Raw genomic sequence first — 26,609 nt, 5'->3', positions numbered from 1 at the left:
ATCCTCCCCGGATTTATATATCTCCTTCTTGAACCCCATAAAGTCCTGGTCTCCAAGACAACCGCTGGCAGCATGATGGCCCGGTTGAGCTGGGAACATGGCCACCACTTGGAGTGTCCAAAGAAAATCAAAGCCCAAAGGCATCCAGGAGTCTGGTTGTCCCACCCAGTAGCCGAATGGCTAGCTACACCCCCTGGAGCTTTTGGGGGAAGAAGTTCCCACTTCCAGCTTCAAAATCCTGCCCACGATCCTGAGCCTAACCCATTCCATTATCGAAAGCAATCTTGGCTGTCTTCCGTCTTCCACCTTGGCTGACCCCCATTTTGCTGTCCCCCCTCAGACCCTCCCCCAGCACCAACACTGACTGTGGATCCCCTGTCTGGAGAGATGGGCGAAGGGCACCCTCTGTCCTCTCCTGCACTGCCACCGGGGATGATACAGAGCGGAGGTTTCATTTCTACCACAACGACGCCCAGGTCCACCCCAAGGATGCAGGGTCGAACGTCAGCACTGTGGAGCCCAGCGCTGGAGTGATGAAGGTCTCCTCACTGAGCATCCCTCAGTTCAGTGCCAACACCACCGGGTGGTACGGCTGCCAGTACGACCAGTTGTACAGTGGCAGGTGGATCCCATCCACCAGGAGATGGTCACCTTGAAAGGTGAGGCTGCCCACGAGAAACACCCGGGCCTAGATGTGCAGACCATGTCCTACATCACAGGCACATAGACACGGAGAGAGCGTGGTTGATCAGTGAGGCAACCGAGAATTCAGTTCTCAAATGCTGCCACCCAACATGGTCACCCCATCCCTGCTCCCCTAGTGCCCATTATAGACTATAGATGCCCCTTTATTGCACTCGGCACTGGCGTTCCCTGGCTGACCTTCCCTCTCTGATGCTCCCCACAGATCCCCCTTCCCCGCCGGTGCTGAGCATGGATCCCCCCTCCGGAGTGGTGGCCGAAGGGCTCCCCCTGCTCCTCACCTGCACAGCCCATGGGGGCCCAGCTGAGCGGAGGTTTCACTTCTACAAGGATGGAGCAGAGCTGGTTCCTGGAGACGCTGGGTCTGATGTGAACATGACCAAGCCCGGCACCGGCTCAGCGAGTGTCTCCATGCTCAGCATCCCCCAGACCGGTTCAGACAGCGCCGGGATATTCGCCTGCGGGTACGAGGAGTCCGTGAACGGGAGATGGGTCTTGTCCCCCAGAAGCCAAGCGCTGAACGTCACCGTGAAGGGTGAGGCTGCCTCAGAATCCCCCATTCCAGGCTGGGTATGGGCAGGGCTTACTCAACCAGGGGGCGGGCGGGACCCTTGGGCATCGGTAGCTGTTCAGCTGCCCTTGAAGGGGAACAACACTTCAATGAGACAAACAATTCCACCACACGTCCACTTAATTCTGCCCATCGATTGCTCTAACGTCCCGTTGACTGACGTTTACCGTGGCGATGGGCTCGCCAGAGAGGTTTGCAAAAGGGCAGCGCGTGCAGCAAGCTAAACGAGGATCGAACGCATCCATGTTTCCAACCCGCCACCGAATACGCCGCCCGCCAGCGAGCACGGACGCGTTTCCAGCGTCTGCTCAACGCTGTGCCGGGGACGTTGCGTAAAGGTGGAAATACTGGGCACGGCTCCCCTCCCTGCCAGCCCATTGGAGCCAGGACTTGGCTTTGAAACAGCTGCGGTTCCCCCTCCCCTTTTGCCACAGCAGGGAGTGGGGGTGGGCTCTGTTACAGCTCTTATAGGCAAGGAAGCAGCATTTCAGCTGCCTCCCAGCACGAGCAGGGCCCTGTGGGGTCGGCATTTCCCCTCATGCTGGCTCTGCAGAGAGTCGCCCTGCAGGAGAAACTGATGAGCCCCTCATCAGTTGGGACTCGGGCAGCCTTGCTGCTTCAGCTCCAGCTGGCCTGGGGTCGTCTATTTCCCCCTTCCCAGTGGCTCTGCAAAGAGCCATCGGGGGGCAGAAATGGATGAAATTTCACGGCACACCTGAAGAATTCTCAGGACACACCAGTGTGCCGCAGCACACCAACTGAAAACCACTGCCCTATGTTGTCCCAAATTGCCTGCCGTCATGAAGACCTGTCCCTCTGCTGCCCTGGGTGCCCGTTATACAGTATAGCCACCGCTTCCCCCCCGAAGCTACCCTAGAGCCCACTCTACAGGATTGCCACCTATTCCCCACCCCCACCCTCTGCTGGCCCTAGTTATATGACCTTGGTGTGTCTCACACAATATGCGCTGTGGGTCTCTAAGTACCCAGGCTTATGTTCCCCTCAGAGCCCCCTCCCCAGCCACAGCTGCATGTGGATCCCCCTGCCGGAGCCGTGAGCGAAGGACTCCCCTTGCTCATCACCTGCACGGCCCCTGTGCCCTCTGGAGGGCAGAGGTTTCATTTCTACAAGGACGGGGCCGAGATCATCCCCGGGGACTCAGGACCGGAGCTCATTACCCCCAGGCCCGGCACCGTCTTGAAGAGGCTCAGCTTTCCAGAGGCCGGTCCTGACGCTGCTGGTGAATTCACCTGCACGTACGAGGAGAACGTGAGCGGGCAATGGGTCACCTCCCCCAGGAGCCAGGCTGTGACCTTTACTGTGAGAGGTGAGCGGCCTAATTGCACCCGTCGATCCCTAACGTTAAGGCACCCCCAGATCACACCAGCAGCCCGAGAGTTTGCAGCTAAGCATCAGAGGGGGTACTGAAAACAGTGCTGTAGTATCCGTGCTCAACCAACAGGTGGCAGCACTTCCTTTAGCAAAAGTCTCTGGCAGGCAGAAAACCATCCCTTAAAGGGATGGACGCTGCAATGCCCTGCACCAGCTGGTTTATTGTGATGGTAGGAGATTCTTATTTGCTGTCCTCCTTACCCTGTGATCACTGTCTGGTACCTCCTGCTTTTTTCCCTCTTCCTCCAGGTAGGACGTCTCTGCTCATCCCCCTGGTGGCTGGGTGCAGCGGCGTGGCTGTGGCTCTGATTTTGCTGCTGCATCTCATCTGTCTCTGCAGAAGGAAGAAGAAGAAAGGTGCGTGGGAAGGGGAGTGGGGATGGGAACTGGAAACCTGTAGTTTGCCATCGTATAAAGTCTATTAATTTAGTTGAAGCTTCTCTTTGGCCATATCTACACAGAGCCCTGGAGCCAGCAGCGTGATGCAAATGAGGCTTCTTGAAAAGATAAATGGCACAAATGCAAATTTTCATAGGCGTAATTTTCTCACGCACAAAATAGGATGCGGCTGCCGAAGGAGGATTGTGGCAGAAAGGGATCTAGGGGTTATAGTGCACCACAAGCTAAATATGAGTGAAGAGTCTGATGCTGTTGCAAAAAAAGCAAACATGATTCTGGGCTGCATTAACAGGGGTGTTTGTGAGCAAGACACAAGAAGTCATTCTTCTGCTGTACTCAGCTGGAGTATTGGTGCCAAATAGAGGGGAATAATAACTTCTCTAGATCTGCTGGAAATGCTCCTCCTAATGCACCCCAATATGTCATTAACTTTCTTGGAACAAGGGCACATTCTTGACTCATTTCCAGCCTTTCATATAGGTAGGAGGCTGGACTCTGACCTCCTGAGGTCCCTTCCAGCTCTAGGAGTCTATATGACCTATGCCTGTCACTGTTTACCACAATAACAACACGTTGACTCTTGATTCTTGAGACTGCAATACCCACCTGAGGAAGTGAGAAAACAAATCAACAGAGCCAGACGTGTGCCACGAAGCCTCCTGCTACAGGACAAGCCCAAGAGAGAAACCAACAGAACACCACTAGCCATCACCTACAGTCCTCAGCTAAAACCTCTACAGCGCATCATCAGGGATCTACAACCCATCCTGGACAATGATCCCCCACTTTCACAGGCCTTGGGAGGCAGACCAGTCCTTGCCCACAGACAACTTGCCAACCTGAAGCAAATCCTCACCAGCAACTATACACAGCACCACAGTCACTCTATCTCCGGGACCCATCCATGCAACAAACCTCGTTGCCAGCTCTGCCCACATATACACACCAGCAACATCATTACAGGACCTAACCAGATCAGCCACACCATTGTGGGTTCATTCAGCTGCACACCTACCAATATAATTTATGCCATCATGTGCCAGCAATGCCCCTCTGCTATAGACATCGGACAAACTGGACAGTCTCTACGTAAAAGAATAAATGCACACAAATCAGATATCAGAAATGGCAATATACAAAAACCCGTAGGAGAGCACTTCAATCTCCCAGGACACACAGTAGCAGATTTAAAAGTAGCTATCCTGCAGCAAAGAAATTTCAATAACAGACTCCAAAGAGAAATTGCTGAGCTACAATTCATCTGCAAATTCAATACCCTCAGCTCAGGATTAAACAAAGACTGTGAATGGCTGGCTAAATACAAAAGCAGCTTCCCCTCTCTTGGAGTTCACACCTCCAGATCTACTGATGACAATACAACTCAGCCTGCCTGACTGAGCTAACCTCGTTATCCCCAGCCTTGCTCTGGCCTATTTATACCTGGCCTTGCAGATTTCCAGGACCAGCATCTGAAGAAGTGAGTTAACTCACAAAAGCTCATGCTCTAAACTTTTCTGTTAGTCTATAAGGTGCCACAGGACCCTTCGTTGCTGCAACACGTTGACTGTCCGTCTGCTGCTTGCCAAGGAAGGAGATCATAATTCCACACCCCCACCTTACATACCTGGAAGCTCGGACCATCAGCTGCCCTCTCAGTGAATCCACCAATGAGGGACTCCTCATTGATCCTCCCTGAGAACTCCCTCGAGTCCTGAGCACCCGCTTCTCTGATGGAAGTCACCTATCAGCCTGCAAGATCAGGTCTCTACGTTCAGGTCTACTTACCACATTGGTTGTCCAGGGTAACTGTGGTGGATCTGGGCTTCATGTCTATTGGGGAAAGTGTTTCACCCATGTGTCTTTGATGTAATTGATTGCTGTTTGTTAAAGCTTTCCCCTTCTCAGAGGCTGTAAATTAATCCTTAACACACTTCATTTTGTTCTGGAATCACACTTTTGGCTCCTCGTTTTTGTGTTGAGAAAGGGAGACAACCTTCAGGGTAACACACAAGTGACAGACCCTTAATCAGAGGAACACGTGTCCTTCTTGGGCAGAAGTCAACACACTCCCACCCAGACACATTAAATCCTTTAGGCTCCTCTTTAACAACAGAAAGAGTCACCTGTTAAAAGAAAACACACAGTGCAGTATTAACCTCTGGGACTCCTCGCCACAGGATGTCCTTTTGAGACCAGGAATGAAGCAGCAGTCCATACAGGTTAAAACACACCCCTGTGACAGAAGACAGCTCTAAGGCCAAACAATTGAACCAGCTTCACCGAGGGAGCCTCTGAACTCTGCCAGCGCTGGCCCCGAAGGGGGCAGTAGGGGTCACTGCAGCCTGTCCTCTGGGTGAGGAGAATGGGATATGGGATTTGCTTCCTGTGATATCCCAGCCCAACCTGATGGACTCTGGCTGGAGTGTTTCTGTGGGAGGTCCGCTCGGAGCTTGGTGAAGGAAGTGAGGAAGATTGTAGCCCATTCCAGCCTGTCAGACCAGAAGGGAGGATTGGCTCATCTCAAGGCATCACATGAGATGGTGCTTCATTGGCAGCTGGCTGGCCTAGGTTTCCTCATTTCCGAGGGGAAGCCAGATGCTTGGCTTTGCTTCTCCTTTTCCAGCCAGAGGGGCATACAGAAGGCTCATGTTTGTAATATGCAGTGAGGAGACAGCATCGGTGTCAGAGCTGAGGACCAGATCCTGAGCCACCAGCCTTTCATGGCGCTGAATCTTCTTCTGCCCGTGCTGGGTAAGTGACCTCCCTCAGCCCCGTTGGTCTATCCTGATCTCTATACACTTCCCCCATCAGGAGCTTTCACTCCTTCTATTTTTTTTTTCTCTTCCAGCCTGTCTCCAGATCTTCCCCTGGCCAGAAACCATTGCAGGTAACATTATCTCCTAAAGGAGAAAGGGGTTGTCTACCCAGAGCCCATGTCCATGCCAGATGGTGGCTCAAAGTCCCCTGTAGAAATCAAGGTCCTTGGAGGTCACCCAGGACAAGTGCAGAGTCCTGCCTTTGGGATGGAAGAAACCCAAGCATTGTTACAGGCCGAGGACGGACTAGCTAAGTAGCAGCGCGGCAAAAAAGAACCTGGGGATTACAGTGGATGAGAGGCTGGATATAAGTAAACAGTGTGTTTGTAGCCAAGAAGGCGAATGGCATATTGGGGTGCATTAGGAGGAGCATTTCTAGCAGATCTAGAGAAGTGGTTGCTCCCCTCTATTCGGCACTGGTGAGGTCACATCTACAGCGTTGCATCAACTTCTGGGCCCCCCATTACAGAAAGGAAGTGGATGCATTGGAGAGAGTTCAACAGAGGGCAACCAAAATGATGAGGAGGCTGGAGCACATGACCTATGAGGAGAGGCTGAGGGATCTGGGCCCCTTAGCTTGCAGAAGAGAAGAGTTGAGTGGTGATTTGGTAGCAGCCATCAACTTACAGAAGGGGGATTACAAAGAGGATGGGGAGGGGCTGTTCTCAGTGGTGACAGATGGCAGAACAAAGAGCAGTGGTCTCAAGTCACAATGGGAGATATCTAGGTCAGATATTAGGAAAAACTGTTTCACCGCCCTCCTGGTGAAATACTGGAATGAGTTACCTAGACAGGTGGTGGTATCTCCATCCTTAGAAGTTCTGAAGTCCTGTCTTGACAAAGCCCTGGCTGGCATGATTTAGTTGGGGTTGATCTTGCTGTAGGCAGGAGGCTGGACTCCATTACCTCCTGAGCTCTCTTCCAGCCCCAGGATAGTATAATTCTATGGTTTTCGTTTAATTTTTAGGGGAAAAAACGAAATTAGTTGAATTAAGGGCCAAGTAATGCTGGATTAGTCTTCTACAGATCATATAATCTATGATAGTTCTTGTAACCCTGACCCACCCTTTCCCATGGGGAACTGCTCATCAATGGTTGAGATTAAGACTAACACTCAGATGCTCTTGTAATTGCATAAAGGTCTCGCCCCGCTTTGAATCTTGCTAACACTTGGCTTCTGGAACTTCCTGTGGTTGGGAGTTCTGTTGGTTAACCGCAGGCTTTGTTTGTGTGTGGGGAAAGAGCCCCTCCTCTACTCCGCTGGCCCCCACGTCTCAGGGCAGGGCTGAGGAAGGGACGTGTTGCCTCGGAACGCGTTGTACCACATTTCTTCTTCTTAGTCCCACCCACAGCTAGATTAAGAGATGAAGCTGAGTAGTGAATGCAATACATGGAGGAGCTTTTCTCCATGACTGCACCCCAGCAGGAGAGCCTTATTTGCATATTGTTTAACGCGTTTCCTCTGTGGGCTGTGGTAACCGAGCTGCAGGAACAGAATGTCTTCTTTCCAGAAAAGGCGTTTAACTGGGTGAATTCAGCCCCTCTGCTAATATGGGGAAACACCTCTCAAAGCAAGCAGTTATGTGATTCACCCATCAGCCGCTGAGCGTAGAATTAAAGAATCCTAGGGCTGGAAGGGACCTCAGGAGGTCATCTAGTCCAGCCCCCTGCTTCAAGCAGGATCAACCCCAGCTAAGTCATCCCAGCCAGGACCTTGTCAAGCTGGGACTTAAATCTCCTGAGATGGAGAATCCACCACCTCTCTAGGCAACGCAGTCCAGTGCTTCACCACCCGCCTGGGGAAGTAGTTTTTCCTAATATCCAACCTACCCCTCTCATTCTGTAACTTCAGACCATTGCTCCTTGTTCTGCCATTTGTCGCCACAGGGAACAGTTTCTCTCCATCCTCTTTGGCGCTCCCCTTCAGGACACTGAAGGCTGCTATTAAATCACCCCTAGGTCTTCTCTTCTGGAAACTAGAACAGCTCAAATCCCTCAGCCTCTCCTGACAGGTCATGTGCCCCAGCCTTTCGATCATTTTTGTTGCCTTCTGCTGAACCTGCTCCAGCACGTTCACATCCTTTCTGTACTGCGGGGCCCAAAACTGGGTACAATATTCCAAATGTAGCCTCACCAGTGCCGGATAGAGGGGGACAATAATCTCCCCTGGTCTTCTGGAAATGCTGCTCCTAATGCGCCCTAGTATGCCGTTCGTCGTCTTGGCTACAAGGGCACACTGTTGACTCATATATACAGCCTTTCATCCACCATAACCCATAGGTCCCTTTCCGCTGCACTGCTACTTAGCCGGTCAGTCCCCAGCCTATAACAATGCTTAGGATTCTTCCATCCCAAGTGCAGGACTCTACGCTTGTCCTTGCTGAACTGCATCAGACTTCTTTTTGGCTCAATCCTCCAATTTATTCAGGTCACTGGGGATCCTCTCCCTACCCTCCAGTGTATCTGCCTATCCCTCTAGCTTAGCGTCATCCACAAACCTTGCTGAGGGTGAAATCCAGGTCATTAATATGCTGGTGTCTGGAGCAATCACAGCTAACGATTCCATGGGTGGGCAGATATAGCAGGCCAGGGCCATTGTGTGAGGTTTGGTGGCACTTGGACATTTTTTTCCCCACTCCTGAACTGTGAAGAAAATCCAAACTCTCCCAGAAATGTGTGAATTGAAAATCTGAGCAACAGGCTAGCGGCTGGGAGCATGGGTGACGTGATGGTTTTGAGGCCTTGTGAGAAAGTGAGGTTTTTATTCCCCTTCTTACAGCTTCTGGAAATGTTCCTCCTAATGTGCCCCACTATGCCATGAGCTGCCTTGGCCGCAAGGGCACGCATGCTTCTTTAAACCATAGCTGTGTGATTGAGAGGGGGAGTTCGGTATGCAGCCTGCTGTGGGGAGAGAGATCAACCCCGTCCTCTGTTACTGCGCCAGCTTGGGGCCAGGTGAGAAGCACTTCTCCATGGCCACTGCAGCACCAGTAGGCACGGTTCTGGGGAGAGGTGCATGTCCCCCAACTTGGCCAAGTCCAGGTTCCTCTGCCCCATCAGGCAGAGTGAGGAATTCAGCAAACTGTGCACTTCCACCACACTCCCTGAGGAAGGGGAATGGCTAGAAATGTTCCCATACAAATAGGGGTGAGGCTTCTGTCTTTCCATCTGCTCAAAAGGGCACCTGTAGGGTGGGAGTCTCAGGGGTGGGGGGAGTTCTGGAGGGAGTGAGGGAGCCCCTAGCCAGCTCCTTTCACCTGCCTGGTGATTGTCCCTTTTCTCTCTGGTTTCATGGACACCATTCCATTCCAGGCACATCCCATTCTCCTGGCACAAACCCTGACCTTGCTTTAAGTTAGGAGAGGAGGAAGCTGCATCCCAAATTTGGTGGCCCTAACTTACGGTTCAGGAGGTCTTGAGCAGCCAGGCAGACTGACAGACGTATTCTCTCAAAGATATGATCAGCTGGTAGGGCCACCTCTGTAACACAGGCTGGGAAATATCTCTGAATTAATTGAACTGGAGCAGAGCTTGCAGAAGAAAAATCAAATCTCAATATTAAAAACAGCCAGAGATGGGTTGCCCTTGGCCATTTGTGCCAATGCTAATCTTCCTGCTTGGTCAAAAGTTGCACCTCTTTGCTCGGCTGAATCTGTTTGGCTCCAGCTATTAGATCTTCTCAAACCGTTGTCCTCTAGAGAGATGAGAGAGGTTGGTGTCCCTGATTCAGGAAGCAGGGTGCCAAATTGAAGAAGGGTCTGAGAAGAGCTACAAGAAAGTGAAGCATGAGACACGCAAGGATCTTAATCAATTTACCAAAAAGAGCTGGTTAAGGGGGGATTTATTTACAGATGTCAGCACCTACTGGGGGACCTTTGGTTATGTTTTTGGTCCCCCAGTAGATGCTGACATCTGTAAATAAATCCCCCCTTAACCAGCTCTTTTTGGTAAATTGATTAAGATCCTTGCGTGTCTCATGCTTCACTTTCTTGTAGCTCTTCTCAGACCCTTCTTCAATTTGGCACCTTACTTCCTGAATCGGGGACACCAACCTCTCTAATCCAGTCTGAGATTCCCAGTTATGCCTCAAAAGTCTAACAGCATACTGGGCTGCATTAGGAGGGACATTTCCAGCCGCTCTAGAGAAATGATTATTCCCCCTTATTCAGCATTGGTGAGGCTACAACTGTAGTCCTGGTCCCAGATGTGGATGCATTGGACAGGGTCCAGTGGAAGATGACAAAAATAATTTGGGGAGCTGCAGCGCGTGACTTACAAGGAGTAGCTGAGGGATTTGGGCTGCTTTAGTTTGCAGAAGAGAAGAGAGAGGGGTGATTTGATAACAGCCTTCATCATCCTGAAGGGGAGCGCTAAAGAGGATGGAGAGAGGCTGTTCTCAGTGGTGACAGACAGCAGAACAAGGAGCAACGGTCTGAAGTTGCAGAGGAGATGGTCTAGGTTGGATATTAGGGAAAACTATTTCAGCAGGAGGGTGGCGAAGCACTGGGATGCGTTGCCTAGAGAGGTGGTGGGATCTCCATCCCTGGAGGTTTTTAAGTCCCATCTTGACAAAGCCCTGTCTGGAATGATTTAGTTGGGATTAGTCCAGCTTTTACCAGGCGCTTGGATTTGATGACCACCTGTGGCCTCTTCCAACCCTGTGATACTATGATTCTATGACTTTGTTCTTGGAGAGGGGCTGATGAACAGCGCTAGGTAATATTATTATTCAACCACTTTCTGCTTCCAGGTGATGCTTCCCCAATGCCATTGCTGTCTGTGAACCCAAAATATTCCTCATACCTCATGGGAGACTCTGTTACCTTCACATGCTCAGTACCCAAAGGTCACCAAGCTACACAACTGCAGTTTTTAAAAGATGGAGATGAAGTGGCATCCAAGCAGACCCAAAGTCAGCATCCCCAGACCTATCATCTGCCTAGTCTAAATGTGCGCAGCTCGGGATCCTACCGCTGTCGGTACCTGGCAGCTGGGCAGAAGGCTCCATCCCAACTGAGTGATCCCGTCACCATAAATGTCCATGGTGAGCTCCTGTTGTTAGATGGAGTTTTTTCTTGTGACGATTGAACCCTCAGCAAACTTGTGGATGACCCTAAGCAAGGGGGAGAGGTAGCAAGAGTGGAGGGTAGGGACAGGGTCCAGAGTGACCTGGATAAATTGGAGGATTGGGCCAAAAGAAATCTGAGGTTCAACAAGGAGAAGTGCAGAGTCCTGCACCTGGGACAGAAAAAAACTCAAGCATTGTTGCAGGCTGGGGACTGACTGGTAAAGTAGCAGTGCAGCAGAAAGGGACCAGGTTGGGATGATTTAGTTGAGGTTTAAGCAGGAGTCTGGACTTGATGACCTCCTCAGGTCCCTTCCAGCCCCAGGATTATCTGATTATTCAGAGATTAGAGCCATGACGTTCCCAGTGAGACGTTTTCACTTCAGTTCTTACTGGGACTTGGAAAAGTAGTTTGTCCTCTACCTCCACCACAAAATATGGGTTTTATGGACAATGATCATGTGGGCCTCTCTGGACTGCATCATCCTCCCAGAAGATCAGGGTAGATCAGGGTGGGCAATAAATTTTGATGCAGGGGCACTCCAAGATTTTGGTCAGTGGTCAAGGGCTGCACTCGTCTATGGAGGGGGCGTGGGACTGGGATGGTGGCTGGGTGCAGAATGGAGCTCAGGGTAGTGGATAGGACGGTGAGTTTGGAGAGGGCATTTGGGTGAAGGTGGGGGTTGTGACCTGGGGGACAGAAGATTGGGGTACAGTGGATGTGGGTGTGGGAGAGGTGTGTAGGAGGGGTAAGAGCTTGCAGGAAGTTTGGGTAGTGACCCAGGACAGGCAGGTGGTGATGACCTGGAGCAGAAATCTGGGAAAAAGGAGGGGCGGGGGTGCCAGAGTCAGGCTCTGGCCAAGATGCACTAACCTCCAGGGCTCCCAGGAGGGACCTGGGGAATGGTCCTGTCTTGCTGCAATAGCTGGAGGCTCCCTCCATGTACCGATCTGCACCGCACACCTCTTGTGGGTGGGGGAGACTTGGTGTGCTGCTCCACACCCCCTCGCCCAGTGAGTACAGCTCCTCTTGGCTGGTTTCCCGTTGGATGCGATGATCATGCCGAGGGTGGGGGGTAGTGTTCCATGTCTTCCTCCTCATCTCCTACAAAGGTCATGCAGTCTTAGAAGGAACCAACAGCAGTTTTTATACCGGCCTTATGGGCCTGGGAGGGCAGACCACACATCTGACCAAAAGGCTTGGTGGGTCATATCCAACCTGCCAGCCGTATGTTGCCTTCCCCTGGGGGATGTGATCACAGATAGTGCCTTCTGCCTTATAACAGGTGTTCCCAACCTCATGCAGACTCCCCAATCACCCCTCCAAGGCATCTGCAGACCCCCATATCATCTCCCCCCAACTGTTCACAGGCTCCCATCAAAGTATTCATTGGGGTCTGGAAAAGTTTTATTCAACTTTTGTCCAAAGCAAGAAGGTAGCAAACGTTGGATACCTTCATCCATGTTTTTTTTCCATTTTTTTTTTGAGAGGGGGGAAATTCCTCAGGTTTCGTTTCCAATTTTTTCCCCCCTCTTGAGAAATTTCAAGAAATAAAAAAAATCCATCGTTGGGAATTATTTTTTTCCTATTTACGAAAAAAAAAGTCCTGTTCTCCCTAGGAAAAAAAATTCCGTGGAAAAGTCCTACCAAGAACAATGTTGCGTGTTCTTGAATGCCATCTACTGGTGTCTTATAGGTAACTATCTTGAGATGAAGCGGGTCTTTGACCACGAAAGTTGATGCTCCAAAATATCCATTAACCTGTAAGGCGCAACAGAACTTCTTATTGTTTTTGAGGGTACAGACTAACTCGGCTCCCTCTCTGATATCCCAAGATAGAAAAGCAAAAAAGCAGTCAGGTAGCACTTTAGTAGTAGATAGTAGTTGGCATCCTTCAGTCTACGTAGAGTATGGATCACGCCCCTCGTAATTCCATTTGGGATCATCATTTGCAGCGTCGGCTGTGACTGTGAAGACTCACACGAGAGTGACAGTCCTTGCTGCATCTGTTGCGTGTGTAGTGGGTGACTGGCAGGTCCTTACTGTGCTTTCTGTGGGCTCGCTTCTCCTCTGCTAGCTGTCTGATCCTCATCTCACCCTTCTGAAGGCCCTTGTGTAGTTCCCGCCTCCGTCTGCTGCAATCGTCTGCCAGCTCCTCCCAGCTGTCTGGCTTGATGGCTACCTCCCTGAGGTCCCTCTTGCAGACATCTTTGTAGCGCAGCTGGGGGGCGTCCGGGAGGTCTTTTGCCAGAGGCTAGCTCACCATACAGGATGTCTTTTGGAATCCTTCCATCGTTCATCCTGTGGACGTGGCCAAGCCAGCGGAGCCGACGCTGCCTGAGGAGGGTGTGCATGGCTGGGATTCCAGCTTGCTCGAGGACGGCGGTGTTGGGCACTCTGTCCTTCCATGATATTCCAAGGATGCGCCTGAGGCAGCGCAAGTGGAAGACGTTCAGCCTCTTTCCCTGGCGGGCGTACAGGGTCCAAGACTCACTGTCGTAAAGGAGGGTGCTGAGGATGCAGGCTCTGTAGACTTGCATTTTGGTGTGGTTGTACAACTTGATGTTGTTCCACACTCTCTCGCTGAGTCTGGACAGAGTTGTGGCTGCTTTTCCGATCCTCCACTTTTAAAGACTAACAAAATTAGTGTATTAGGTGATGAGCTTTCGTGGGACAGACCCACTTCTTCAAATCTCCAGACCTACCGGAACAGACTCAGTATGGAAAGCACGGAGGTCAAAAAATTGTTAAAGGTTGGCAAACCAGAAGAGAAAGTGGGGTGTGGGGTGGGGAAGTAAGTCTTAGGTCAAACATCAAAGTATGTGAAAGAGTCCTTGTAGTAGTAGTAGCATCCTTCAGTCTACGTAGACTATTTTTTTAGTGAAGAGTGTTTGCAGTTTGCCCTATATACATAGCGTGTGGTCATTGCTGGCACATGATGGCATATATGACACTAGTTGAGGAACAGGAGAATATGCCCTGATTGCTAACCATGTGGCTGTGTTAAAACTTTCTCTTCTGAGCATGAAGAAAGAAAGCAGCATTGCTGTTTGCTCTTGATGGTGGTTTTTGTTTGATTTTTTTTCCAGCAAACGGGAAGAAGAGGGGGAAAAAATTGGAGGGGGAGGGATACCTCAGTGGTTTGAGCATTGGCCTGCTAAACCCAGGGTTGTAAGCTCAGTCCTAGAGGATGCCATTTAGGGTTTGGGACAAATAGATGTTAGGGAGGGTGCTTGGTCCCATCAAGAGGGCAGAAGACTGGACTAGATCTCTTGAGGTCCCTTCCGGTTCTAGGAGAAGCAGATCTCCAATTAATTATTTTTTCTGTAATTTAGATGGTTAGGTTCAGTAATGGTATCTCCAGAACAGAGATGTGGATAGAGTTGGCAATGGGGCTTGTTGCAAGGAAAAGTTCCAGGATTAGTAATAGTGTGGTATAGCCTGTGGCTGCTAGTGAAAATCTTCATAAGGTTGGGAGGTTGTCCATAGGAGACAACAGGCCTGTCACCTAGGACCTTCTGGAGTGTGGCCTCATGGTTGAGGATAGGTTGTAGGTCTTTAACAAAGCATTGCAACGGCTTGAGTTGGGGGCTGTAGGTAATAACGAGTGGTGTTCTGTTAGTGGCTTTTTGGGCCTATTTTGGAGTAGCTGGTTTCTGGGTATTTGCCAGGCCCTGCTGATTTTGTTTTTTACTTGTCCTGGTGGGTGATTAAGGTTTATGAAGGTCTGTCTGTCTGTCTCTCTCACAAAAGTTCATCACCTAATACGTTATTTTGTTAGTCTTGAAAGTGCTACATGACTGCTATTTTTTGTTCTGATGGAATACAGACTAACTCAACTACCTCTCTGTTACCATCTTCACTATTAAGTTCTTCAGGAATAGGAACTGGGGATGAGCTTTTTTCAGAGATAATTTCATGGTTGCCCCCCATCGCTGCTTCTCTTGAGTTACATCCATTGGAAAGGATTCAACTCGCATTGCTCTATTAGAAGAGTAGGGGATCGCTCAATGGTTATTTTGTACCAGTGTATCACGTATCACTTAGTTACCCTCTTTCCACTAATCTCTTTGCTCCTGTTCCAGAAAAACCACCACCCACCTCACTCTCTCTGGACCCACCCTGTGCCAAGTACCTGGTGGGGGAACAGCTGATGCTCAGCTGCATAGATCCCAAGTTCGGAGAAGTGACGGGATACAGATTCTACAATAGAAGAAACATGGAGGTCTCCACCTATGATCCTGACCCACATGGCGGAGCCAAACACGTCTTCCTTTCACTTCACATGGATGATGCTGGGCCATATACGTGCAAATACTGGACCGCAATGCGTGGACAAGAGATACTTTCAGTGGAAAGTGAAGCTGTTTCTGTTTCAGTGCTGGGTGAGTCATCCCACCACCATCACTTGCCTCTTTGACGGAGATGGTCAGAAAATATGAACCCATGTCATGGTGGATTTTCCATAGCTCAAAATCTTATTTCATTCCAATTTGGAATAAAATACAAAAATATTGAAGTTATCCCTTGAAGGGAATGAATCTGTAACTCCAGGGGATCTTGAGCTTCCAAGGTCTCAGTTCTTCATTGACCAAGAAGCTAGAGCCCACACTGGTTGTGCAAGCTGAAAGGAAGCCAGGAAGTTTTTGATGGGTCTTGGCCTGGGGTCCATCAGAACTTGGCTGAAAGCTGTCTCCATGAAGATTTTTAATTATGACAAATCTGCAGAACCAAATGTTACTAAGTGGGACCATGTCTCATCCAGCAGAGTAAGCATAGCTCTGTAGGGTGAGACCATGTTATTGGGGTGAAGAGGACGCTGCAGAACTCATTTCTTCTCATAAGCCTCTCTCCAGAGGGTATTTTCTCCTCTTTCCTCCCTAGAACCAGATAGAAATTATTCCCTGATCTGAGTCCTTGCCCCTCTTTGAATATTCTAATAAGCCTTCCATTGTTTCAAATGGAGTCCAATGTGACCATCTCCCAGTCAACAATGTGTTTGTTCAATGTAATCTCCCTGTATGACCAATGGGCAGATCCCTGTCACTCAACACAGCAACTCAACTGCCATCATGGTTGCCCAAGCACATGGCTGTCCAGCATTGGTTTTTGAATATAGACCAGAGATCAGCAACTTTTCCGAGGCAGAGTGCCGAAATTTGATCTTTTGACCTCAGCATACGGCCCAAGTTCCAGTGACGCATTTTAAAGTCCTTAATAGTCCTACTTATAACAGCTTCATTAATACATTAATTAACATGCAAAGCCTCATCATTTAGATTGGTAGCATTAGCTTGTCTTCCATTAATCCATAGGCAGCATGCCTTTGAACAAGGTGCATGGGGAAGGAGGGATGGAGCTGAGCTGATCCAAATCAGTTCACCTACCACTCTCGGCGTGCTTGCCGGGGGGTGCTGGCCCTGAAATAGACAATGATCAAACCTATCATAGAAACTCATCTGCCAACAGGGCAACGCAACACCCAACAATATGGACACTCCAAGGTTCATAGATTATGGGGCAAGAAAGAACCTCTGTGATCTGCTAGTCTGACCTCCTGTATAAATATGGCCTATAGAAAGTTCCAAACTGTAGAGCAGATATTTAGGTTCGCCTGCCAAAACTGAACCTTCCATTATAGTCATCCAGCTACTAACGTCATTTTGGCTGCTCAACGTGGCCATGCACTATGGCCAATGATCAAAACAGTTACTGCCCCTGGCAACCCAACAGCCAACAGTAGAGCAGACAAAACAGACAATAGACTAAGCCAAACAGCCCAAGATGGTCGCCTGAGTGACAACAGGCCTTGCCAATTTCTAGCAGCGTGGCTGATCCATAGGGGGCTGGTGCCCAGCCACATGGCCTCCAATAGTCCCCCAGATGGGTGTTTTCTAATGGGGCCACCTTAATTGCTGCTCCATCTCACTACAGAACCCCAGTTGGACTGTCCAACTTAGAGCCCTTCTGGCCATAGGGAGTGGGGCTGAAATACCCTATTGCTGTGGGGGTAGCCCAGCAGTTACTGCATTGGCCCTGTAAACCCAGGGTTATGTGCTCAATCCTTAGAGGGGCCTGTCTAAGGCAGGCTAAACTAAAAAAATCTGCAGAGGATGGTGATACACTCATCCTTCATTTAAACAAGTACTTTACTTATGAGTACTTGTTAAAAGAGGGACACACACACCTACCTTTGCTCACTGGATGAATGAACTCCCCCCTCCCCCACCAACCTGCCACAGCCTGAAACCCTGCTGGCCTCACAGACCCAACATGCCATGGCCATAACCCTCCCCACGGACCCAATCTGCAGCAGTCTGAACCCTTCCTGCCCGTCCCATGGACCCAACCCACCACCAGGTTTTAACCTTCCCTCCCACTCATGGCCCCAAACCACCCCCAGACTTTAACCCTCTCCAACACCCCCCCACCCAAAGTTCACGTGTCTTTCAAGAGCAGTGCCACGTGCTGTCATGTCTTCTCCGAATTACGTGTACTTGGAACGAATCGGACTTTTACGTGTCTTGTGATGGGAATTTAGTGTCCCACGTATGAGTTCTCACCTACGAGCAGAAAACTGGGAGCCAATTGTGCTTGTATAGCGAGGGGTGAATGTTGGTCCCTCTGGGAATGCAGTGGACTGGGCTAGATAATTTATCAAGGTCCCCATGAGTACGTATGTTCATCTCCATGCAATCGATCCTTCCTTGATGAAGGTCTCCGTGGTCATTAGGCGGTATTGATAGCAATGAGAAGACAACAGTACAGAAAAAATTGCTATTTATAGTCAAGCTTTTGAGTACAAGGGGCCCAAAAGTCTCACTGAATAAAACCACGTCACCTCTAATATGTTCTACTCAGGTCATGTCCCATGAGACAAGCTTCTTCTAACTCCTTCCTTTTGCTGTTGCCTTCAGAGCCTCCTTCGCAGCCGGCACTGAGCATGGATCCCCCGTCTGGAGTGATTAAGGAAGGGCTCCCCCTGCTCATCACCTGCTCAGCCCCCAGGCACACTGGGGAGTGGAGATTCCGCTTCTACAAGAATGGAGTCGAGCTTGTCCCCGAGAACACACGCACTCCTCTCAACACCATGGACCCTGGGATCAGCTCCGTGAATGTCTCTGTGCTCAGCATCCCACGGGCCCGTCCAGATAGCACTGGGGAATTCACCTGCAGGTATGAGGAGAAAGTATGCCAGAGATGGACCCTGTCCCCCAGAAGCCAGGCTGTGAACGTCACCGTGGTAGGTGAGGAAACTCCTGTTTCCTGTCTCCTAAGTTAAAGACCTCTGAAGTCTATTGTCACGGCAATGTTGTTGTTTAATGGTGTGGCTATCCGCACCACTCACAAACAGAGCTGGTTGCATTTCCTCCGCCAGGGGACAGCAAACACCCACATATGCACACACAGAGGGAGAGACTCAATCCCTCCTGTAGGAGGCAGCAGACGGCCACATTTACAATTCATGGCCTCGTTTCCCAGGAGGAATTCTTTTTTCTTCTCTCTCTACAGCAGACAACGCTTTCCTGATTCGGTTCCTAGTGGTGGGTGTTTCCTTCTTCTTCATCAATAGCCTCATTCTCCTCATCTCCCACTGCTGCTTGTAGCAGACAGGTGAGTGGCCCAGGCTCCGGCTCTGACAGATGGCCCATTCCCATGAATATAAGTCTTCTGAGGTCTTCAAAGTTTCCCTACGCTGCCTCAGCTCTCAGCTCAGAGCTGTGGATTTACAGGGGAATTCTGCAACCAGTGAGACATCACTAACCCTCTCAGATGCAAACAACTCATGGCCTGATGCTAAAGAGGGAGAGGTGTAGGTTGGATATTAGGACAAACTACTTCACCAGGAGGGAGGTGAAGCACTGGAATGCGTTGCTGAGAGAGTTGGTGGATTCTCCATCTCTCGAGGTTCTGAAGTCCCGGCTTGACAAGGTCCTGGCTGGGATGACTTAGTGGGGGCTGATCCTGCCTGAAGCAGGAGGCTGGACTAGATGACCTCCTGAGGTCCCTTCTGGCCCTATGACTCTATGAACCCTAGTGCCAGTGAGAAAGATGTGTTTCCAGTGGTTAGAGCAGCCACCAGAAATAAGAGGTGAGGGTCAGAGCTAAAGTTAGGACTTGGTGCAGGACCATCCAACAGCCATGCATGAGGTGGGGAATGAAGACTCCAGCATCCATTGGTCTGTGAAGGATGAATTGTCGGGAGATGAAAGTGATGAATAAAAAAGGTCTGGGGATCCCGAACCACCAGTAATAGAGGTGAACGTGGCTTTGTGTGGTGAAGATGGCTGCTCCAGTAACGAAGCACCCCCTTAGCAGCACGCTCCAATGTCAGGGTCACAAATGACTCCCCTGGGACTGCCTCAGCTAACGAGCCTCCCCAGTGCACCTAGCACCTCCTTGTCGTGCTGGAGTCGGCACTAACTCTAAATGGATAGCACCATCGACTGGAGGGTCACCGCTCATCTCTAGAGCCTGGCACCCCCTGCGGCTGCTCAGGGGAACGGGGCTCTGAGCAGAGTTAAGGAAGAGCTTGCCCCATAGTGAACCCTCCCATAGCCTCCACTCCAGTTTTCCTGCCTCTAGGTGCAGATTTAGCCGCCTCTGGTTATCTGAAGGGTGTTTAGAAGGTCCCAGCCGCAGGGCGGGAGAGCAGTAGCTGAAGGTCCCTGGGTGATTGGGCAGAGAAGGCTACATAATACTCATTGTTTCTTGTATTTGTGTTCCCAGGGGCTGCAGGGTGCACTCGGGAAGAGTCGGGCAGGGGAATTTGGATCAATAAAAGGCTGGTGGCTGTTCTGTCTCTGTTTCAAGACACAGTTTGTTCATTTGGTGAATTCTCATGGCCAAGAATTCTCCAGACTTTGCACCACACCCTTTGCAGGTTTCATGCTGAGTGGTTAGAGCAGGGGAGGACCTGGGATTCTAGACAAATAGGGATGCAGTTCTGTGAAAGAAGTTGGGGGTACTGAATCAGCGCAGGGGAGGGGGAGGCTGGGAGTCCACATCTGGGCTTTACCCCCAGCTCTGGCAGATTATCGGGGTATCCTGAATTACAGCAGGAGGGCTGGAAGCCGGGACACCTGGGTTCTGGCCCCAGCTGTGGGAGCTCATGGGGGTCTCCTGGGTTACAGCAGGAGGGATGGGAACCAGGACACCTAGGCTCTGTCCCCAGCTGTGGGAGGGCAGTGGGGTCTTGTGAGCTAGACAAGGAGCAGCTGGGAGCTGAGACTCCTAGGTTCTAATTCTTGGTCGGGGAAAGAAGTGGTGTTTTCAGGAGATATCATCTTCGCTCTGCTACCCAGTTTACCGCTGCTCACTGTGAGCTATTAAGCTCCCTCACCGCAACTGTGTGGCCTCCTGTTTTGTAGGTAACACACTTACCACAGCACCAGTCGCTGCTCGTGTTTCCGTCTCTGGCAAGAAGTCTGGTTGCCTTCAGGATACCCACATCCCTCCTACCATACAACCACTGGCCGCACACCACCTGTGGAACCTCCTGCTACTTCATAACACCCCAGAAGCGGCCCTGGCTGACCCCAACACTCCATCTGAGACAGCAGAGTGCTAGCTTGCTAGACTAAACTCTGTACAGGCTCATGCCTCTGACCATCTACTTTCCTGCCCTCCTGGTCCACTGCAGCACTGACTGGAAGGTCATGTAGCCACCTGCGGAAGGCAGGAAGCCCTGCTGGGCCAATCTATCCTCCACTTTGGTCCTGCAGCCCAACCACGGTATTGGCTGGCAGCTCCTCCATGCAGCCATGAGCTGTAGGGTGTAGATAGAAGACATTGTGGGATGTAGACCCCTGCCCCTTTGGAAGGAAGGTGTCTACGCTGAGATCATCTGTGACCATCTGCTGTGGCTGCATCCCCCCACATTTGGGTCAAGGACAATCGGCTGCAGTTCCTTTTCCCGAACTCCTGACTGGGTTTCTGATGGCACTTTTCCCACCATTGGCTAACCCGACCATCCGCCAAACCCCGGAGGGAAGCTCAATAGAGGGGTATCTTGGTGGTTTGAGCATTGGCCTGCTAAACCCAGGGTGTAATATTACAGGTTTCTAGGCCAGTGCTGAGACGGTCAAAGTGCTTCAAGACAGGTCTACTTGCTGCCCAAGGCTGGGTTTCTCCACTATAGGTGGACAGACAGATAGGCGCATGTTGGGACAGACAGACAGGTGGGTGTGTACAGGGTTGGATGGACAGACAGGTATGTATGGGGATAGAGGGACAGGCAGACAAATGGGTGTGTGTGGGGATGGATAGGCAGATGGATGGGAGCGTTGGGGATGGACAGACAGAATGATGGGTACACATGGGAATGGATGGACGGATGGATGGATGGTGTATATGGGGATGGACAGACGAATGGCTGTGTGTGAGGATGGATGGACAGACAGACTTATGGGTGCATATGGGATGATGATCGAGTGCTGAATCCAAGCCCAAAGCATGGCCATGAGAGAGCGCTCCTTCTGAAACAGCTGTTTCATCATGAAGTCGAATTTGGTGAGCATTTTAACAAACACTCGTTAATTGTCCTCAAGAATGACTTTGAATCTGGCCCCTGTGTAGGGACTGGCTGGCACAGGGGGCAAAGAACAGGACATGGGACACGCTCCCCTTAAGGGACCCCAGTTCTGACCCCAGCGTAGGGAACCAGTTGCTCAGGGGATGAGACTGGAGGCATGGGACCTTGCAACTCGAGGGTGACTGGTTTCCTGCACTCCGGGGACGCACAGAGAATTCTACCTGCAGCATCTGCAGCCCTCCAGGGAGGCAAAAGTTGAAAAACAACCTAAGCTGAAAAGCTCAGCCTCGCCGCACAGGAGTGGGAAAAGCGGCTTGGGGGTTGGCCACCCACCACACCATCTCTTCCTTTCTTGGAAGCCTCTGAATAACCAACCCCGGGGGCCTAGAAGATGGGAGGTGATTGTGATCAGAGGCAACTTGTGGCCTACACCTCCCTTGGAGAAGAATCAGAGGGGAATAGGGCTGAACTCCCTGTGGGAGCTCTTCCTGGCTGGTCTCGTCTGCAGGTAATGCTGACTTACTAAGCTGAGAATAGCTCTCCTTTGGCTCCTGGGTGGAGCAAGGAAGGTTGGGGTTTCCTGTCCTCTCCCAGGAAAGGGGCAACCTCAAGACAGCCCCCTTACCATCTACCTCCTCTTCTGATGAAACCGGCCAGGCTCAGAAGTGGTACGTGCTACGTGATCACAGTTGCAAAGTCTCACTGAGGGCATCTGTGGGTTGGGAAGGAAACAACATCTCCTGCCTGGTGGGACGTGGGTCACTGGAGGAACTGAGGGAAGGTTGAGCTCTCCACTTTCTCGGCTTATTGCATGAGTGCACGGCAAGGGGCTTGGAGATCGTAATGGTCCCTTCTTGCCTTGTAGTCTCGGTGAGTTCTGGACCAGGAACCAGGCATCCTGGCCCTGTAGTCAGATCAGGAGTCAGGTCCCGTGGCAAGTATCCAGGAAGTCATAGAGTTAGTCTGTATCTTCAAAAACAGCAAGAAGTCCTGTGGCACCTTATAGACTAACAGATATTTTGGAGCATGAGTTTTGTGGGCCAAGTCCTGCTTCGTCCAGTGGGTAGATCAGGCAGTTGGGTGAGGAATGAAGCTGAGGTTCGGCACTACAGTTGATGGCCAACTACAAGAAATAGGGGTCCTGTCAGAGACTGGTGCTCAGGTCGGATACCAGCCACCTGGGAGCAGGGTCAAGGCAGAAGTCACGGTGTTGGGTCACCATCCGGACTGGGAACTGATGTGGGAAGGTGATGCTTGTGGGCAGAAACTGGCTGAGAAGCTAATACCCAGCATGCTGCTGCAATGAGGTGAGGAGTAGAAAACCGCTGCCCCACAAAACCACAAAGCTGCTCAGACAACTTCCTCTGCCTGCTTCTGACTTTAATAGCGCAAGCTGATGAGGTTCAACAAGGACGGTGCAGAGTCCTGCACTCGGGACGGGAGAATCCCAAGCGTTGTTAGGGGCTGGTGACGGACTGGCTAAGTAGCAATGAAGAAGAAAAGGACCTGGGGATTACAGTGGATGAGAGGCTGGATATGAGTCAACAGTGTGTCCTTATAGCCAAAAAGGCTAAGGGCACTTTGGGGTGCGTTAGGAGGAGCATTTCCAGCAGATCTAGAGAAGTGATTATTCCCGTCTATTCAGCATTGGTGAGGCCACATCAGTATTGCATCCAGTTCTGGGCTCCCCCGTACAGAAAGATGTGGACGCGTTGCAGAGAGTCCAACGGAAGGCGACCAAAATGCTGAGGGAGCTGGGGCACACGACCTATGAGGAGAGGCTGAGGAATTCGGACGTAAGTTTGCAGAAGAGAAGAGCGAGGGGCGATTTGGTAGCAGCCTTCAGCTTCTTGAAGAGGGGCTCTAAAGAGGACGGAGAGAGGCTGTGACAGATGGCAGAAGGAGCAAAGGTCTGAAGTTACGGTGGGGGAGGTCTAGGTTGGATATTGGGGGAAACCTATTTCACCAGGAGGGTGATGAAGCACTTGAATGTGTTACTGAGAAGTGGTGGAATCTCCATCCCTAGAGGTTTTTAAGTCCCCGGCTTGACAAAGTCCTGGCTGGGATGATTTAGATGGGGTTGATCCTGATTTGGGTGAGGGGCTGGACTCAATGACCTCCAAGGAGCGTATTATTCTATGACATTTCTTGGGGCAAAGGGCAACGCACTGCACGTAGTTATAAGAAGACCTGGTCATGCAGACTCTGCACCAGCCCCTGGTGTCTCTCCAGCCCCTGAGCTGAGCAAAGACCTCCCCGCTGGAAGGTGTGGCTTCCTCTGCCTCCTTCAGAGCGGAGGGTGTTCCACGCCCTGTGCCCAGACGGGACCAGCAGCTGAGCTGAGAACCTGGCTCCCAGCCCAGAGTGACCAGCTCGCCATGGATCTAAATCTCCTTCTGCCCTTGCTGGGTAAGTGACCTCCCTTGGCCCCTAACCCCTGTGTATTTGTCTGGAGATTTCCCCCCTCCCAGCTTCCAGCCCTCTTTGCTTCTCCATCCCACCCCACAGCTCTCACCACCTCCTTCTCTTACAGCTTCCCTCCAGCTTCTCCCCAGGCCTGTGTTCCCTGAAGGTAAGGATGTCTCCGGTCTTTGCAGAACAGGGACGTCTTTTGGGTCGGGGGGAGTCGAAACATGTTCCTTCTTCCCCCTCCCCTCTCTGGGGTGGCTATGGTTTTACTCAGGGTCATAGGAACGCAGAGCTGCATTGGGCAGAATCAAACACAGAGTTTGGTTTCACATTTGTTTCCTTGAAACAAGCTTGTCTCCAAGCCCCAGTGATGTTGCAAGGAAGGACGCCTGGGGCGTAGGTCAGATGTTGTTTCCTGGAGACTTCCTCAGGATCCACCCTTTGCCTTCACGTGGGGGCATGCCCCAGGCAAGAGCCAGAGTCTGGCGAGAGACAGCTCCTCCGGGAGGGCATGTGGGTCTGCTGGCCCAGCCACATCCAGGGATCACCCCACCACCACCCTCCACAGTCCCTGGTGGAAATTTTGGAACCCAAGATGAAGCCTGAGCTGCCCCTGGTGCAGATATTAGCGAGTAAATTAATTAATGCAAATAATATTTAAAAAGGTTGAAAAATAAATAGAACTAATTAAAACCGCCCAGGTTTTCTCAGCTCTCAAATTTCATAGTGAATGGTAATACCCCAGGGTAATACTAACATCAGGCTCTGCAGAGATCCATGGTTAGTGGAGAAACACCCTACTTTCCTTCCCCACTCCTGGCTGAGCTTCCTCTGTTCTCTTTCGTAGAATCCTAGGGCTGGAAGGGACCTCAGGAGGTCATTGAGTCCTGCCCAAAGCAGAGCCAACCCCAATTAAATCATCCCAGCCAGGGCTTTGTCAAGCGGGGATTTAAAAACCTATAGGGAAGGAGATTCCCAATCTCTCGGCATGCAGATGTGGTCACATCTCAAATACATCTTGGCACTGGAAAAAAATTCAGAAAAAGGCAACAAAAAATGTGTGGAAGAAAACAATCTTCACATTGGGTGTATCTCAGATTTGCCAGAGGCAACTTTATTAAAGAAAATCAGCAGCTGCTGGGAGAGTCGTCACTAGCCCACACAGTCAGTCGGACTGTGAAGTCAAGAGAGGCCCTCCCCCGAGCAGGCAAGTTACAAGGCTTTTATAGTTGGTATACAGCAAAGGCTTCTCAGTTTCAAATAAGCAACTTAGACAACTACCTAATTATGGAAGCAAGGTCGTACACGAAGATGAAGAGCATACTTCCCGAGACAGCTAGTTCGTTTAATTTAAAAAAACAAAGAAGTAAACATCCTCTTTATTTCTTACACAACCCCTTCTGGGACCTTCAGGCACGCAAACAGGCTTAGCCAAAGTTTAGGGCCGAGTTTACTCAGATTCAACAAATGATTAGGGATTTGGACCAGCTACCCTAAGAGGAGGAATTAAAAAACCTGGGACTTTCCAGTTTAGGAAAGAGGAGAGTAAGTGGAGATGGATAGAGGTCTACAAACTCATGAGTGGTGTGGAGAAAGTGAATAAGGAAGTCACCAAAGGAAATTAATAGGCAACAGGTTTAGAACAGGCAGAAGGAAGTATTTATTCATGCAACACACAATCAATCTGTGGAACTCCTGGCTGCAGAATGGGCCAAAGGCCAGGACTTTAACAGGGTTCAAAGAAGCACTAGATAAATTCTCGGAGGATAGGTCCATCGATGGCTATTAGAAAAGATGGGCATGTGTCAGAAGCTGGGAAGGGGTAACGGGGGATGGTTCACCTGAAGGTCATCTGTTCTCTTCTTCACTGCAGGAACACCTGACATTGGCCACTGTGGTAAGACAGGACCTCCAATCCTGGTGAGACAGGACATGGAGCTAGGAGGACCTTTGGTCCGATCAGTATAGTCGTTCTTATCGTCTTATGCAGGGTAGGTCTGAGGGTTGGCTGATTGGTTCTCCCCACAATTCTGCCCGTGCCTGTAGATGGCAGAACAAGGAGCAATGGCCTGAAGTTACAGAGGGGGAGGTGTACTATGGGTACGAGGAAAAGCTTTTTCCCCGGCAGGGTGGTGAAGCACTGGAATGTGTTACCCAGAGAGGCCGTGGAATCTCCATCCCTGGAGATTTTTAAGCCCTGACTTGACAAAGTCCTGGCTGGGATGATTTAATTAGAGTTGATCCTACTTTGGGCAGGGGTCTGGACTTGATGACCTCCTGAGGTCCCTTCCAGGCCCATCGTTCTAGGAAGCTCTGGATGCTGACTGTTGGGTGAATTCCCTCTTGGCAATGAGGGTGGCAGAATACGGGAATCTCTTGATACCCCCAAGAGAACGAAGGAATCTATAACACTCAGCCTTCTCTTCTCCCTCACCCCAGATGCAGTGCAGAGGTACATCCCAATGGAGGGCAATGGGCTGATCCCAGCTGGTGCATACCCATGGCTACTCAGGGGTCTGAGATGTCACCTACCACCTGCCCATAGTGCAGGGAAATCTGATGTGTGCTTGCTGGGAACAGCTCCCTGAGACACCCCTGGCCTCCATTGTACAAGCCCCCTCTAATCCCAGTCCATGCAGGCTGAGCTGGCCCTGGGCTGGAGGTACCACGCAGGGAACACTGTCCCACTGGGGTCATAAGAACGGCTATTACAGCCTCAA

The 26,609-nt window shown here is 50.8% G+C and overlaps 2 protein-coding genes across 4 annotated transcripts in view; both read left to right on the top strand.

Moving 5' to 3' along the window:
- Positions 1 to 5,674: 5,674 nt before the first annotated feature.
- Positions 5,675 to 19,747, top strand: LOC142005027 (high affinity immunoglobulin epsilon receptor subunit alpha-like). 3 transcript variants are annotated; one of them, XM_074982706.1, is made up of 7 exons: positions 5,675 to 5,815; positions 5,913 to 5,951; positions 10,631 to 10,924; positions 15,032 to 15,331; positions 17,864 to 18,122; positions 18,459 to 18,560; positions 19,677 to 19,747. In XM_074982706.1, the coding sequence occupies exons 1-6, from the start codon at positions 5,785 to 5,787 to the stop codon at positions 18,517 to 18,519; spliced, it is 984 nt and encodes a 327-aa protein (XP_074838807.1). In that variant the 5' UTR covers positions 5,675 to 5,784; the 3' UTR covers positions 18,520 to 18,560; positions 19,677 to 19,747. The 3 variants fall into 3 exon arrangements, with proteins under 3 accessions (XP_074838807.1, XP_074838806.1, XP_074838808.1); XM_074982705.1 differs by having other exon boundaries at positions 5,677 to 5,815; positions 17,864 to 18,193; XM_074982707.1 differs by lacking the exon at positions 10,631 to 10,924 and having other exon boundaries at positions 5,682 to 5,815; positions 17,864 to 18,193.
- A 3,782-nt stretch (positions 19,748 to 23,529) lies between these two features.
- LOC142004601 (immunoglobulin superfamily member 1-like) overlaps positions 23,530 to 26,609 on the top strand; it is a 28,158-nt gene continuing 25,078 nt past the window's right edge. The window contains exons 1-2 of the mRNA XM_074982221.1: positions 23,530 to 23,889; positions 24,014 to 24,052. Of these exons, the coding sequence (XP_074838322.1) occupies positions 23,619 to 23,889; positions 24,014 to 24,052 (310 nt within the window). The 5' untranslated portion in view covers positions 23,530 to 23,618. The remainder of the gene's footprint in view (positions 23,890 to 24,013; positions 24,053 to 26,609) is intronic.

Source organism: Carettochelys insculpta, chromosome 32 (assembly GCF_033958435.1).
Source record: "Carettochelys insculpta isolate YL-2023 chromosome 32, ASM3395843v1, whole genome shotgun sequence".
NCBI classification, from domain to species: Eukaryota; Metazoa; Chordata; order Testudines; family Carettochelyidae; genus Carettochelys; species Carettochelys insculpta.
The sequence above is the reverse complement of the archived record's forward strand: the minus strand, read 5'-3'. Positions and strand labels throughout refer to the sequence as shown.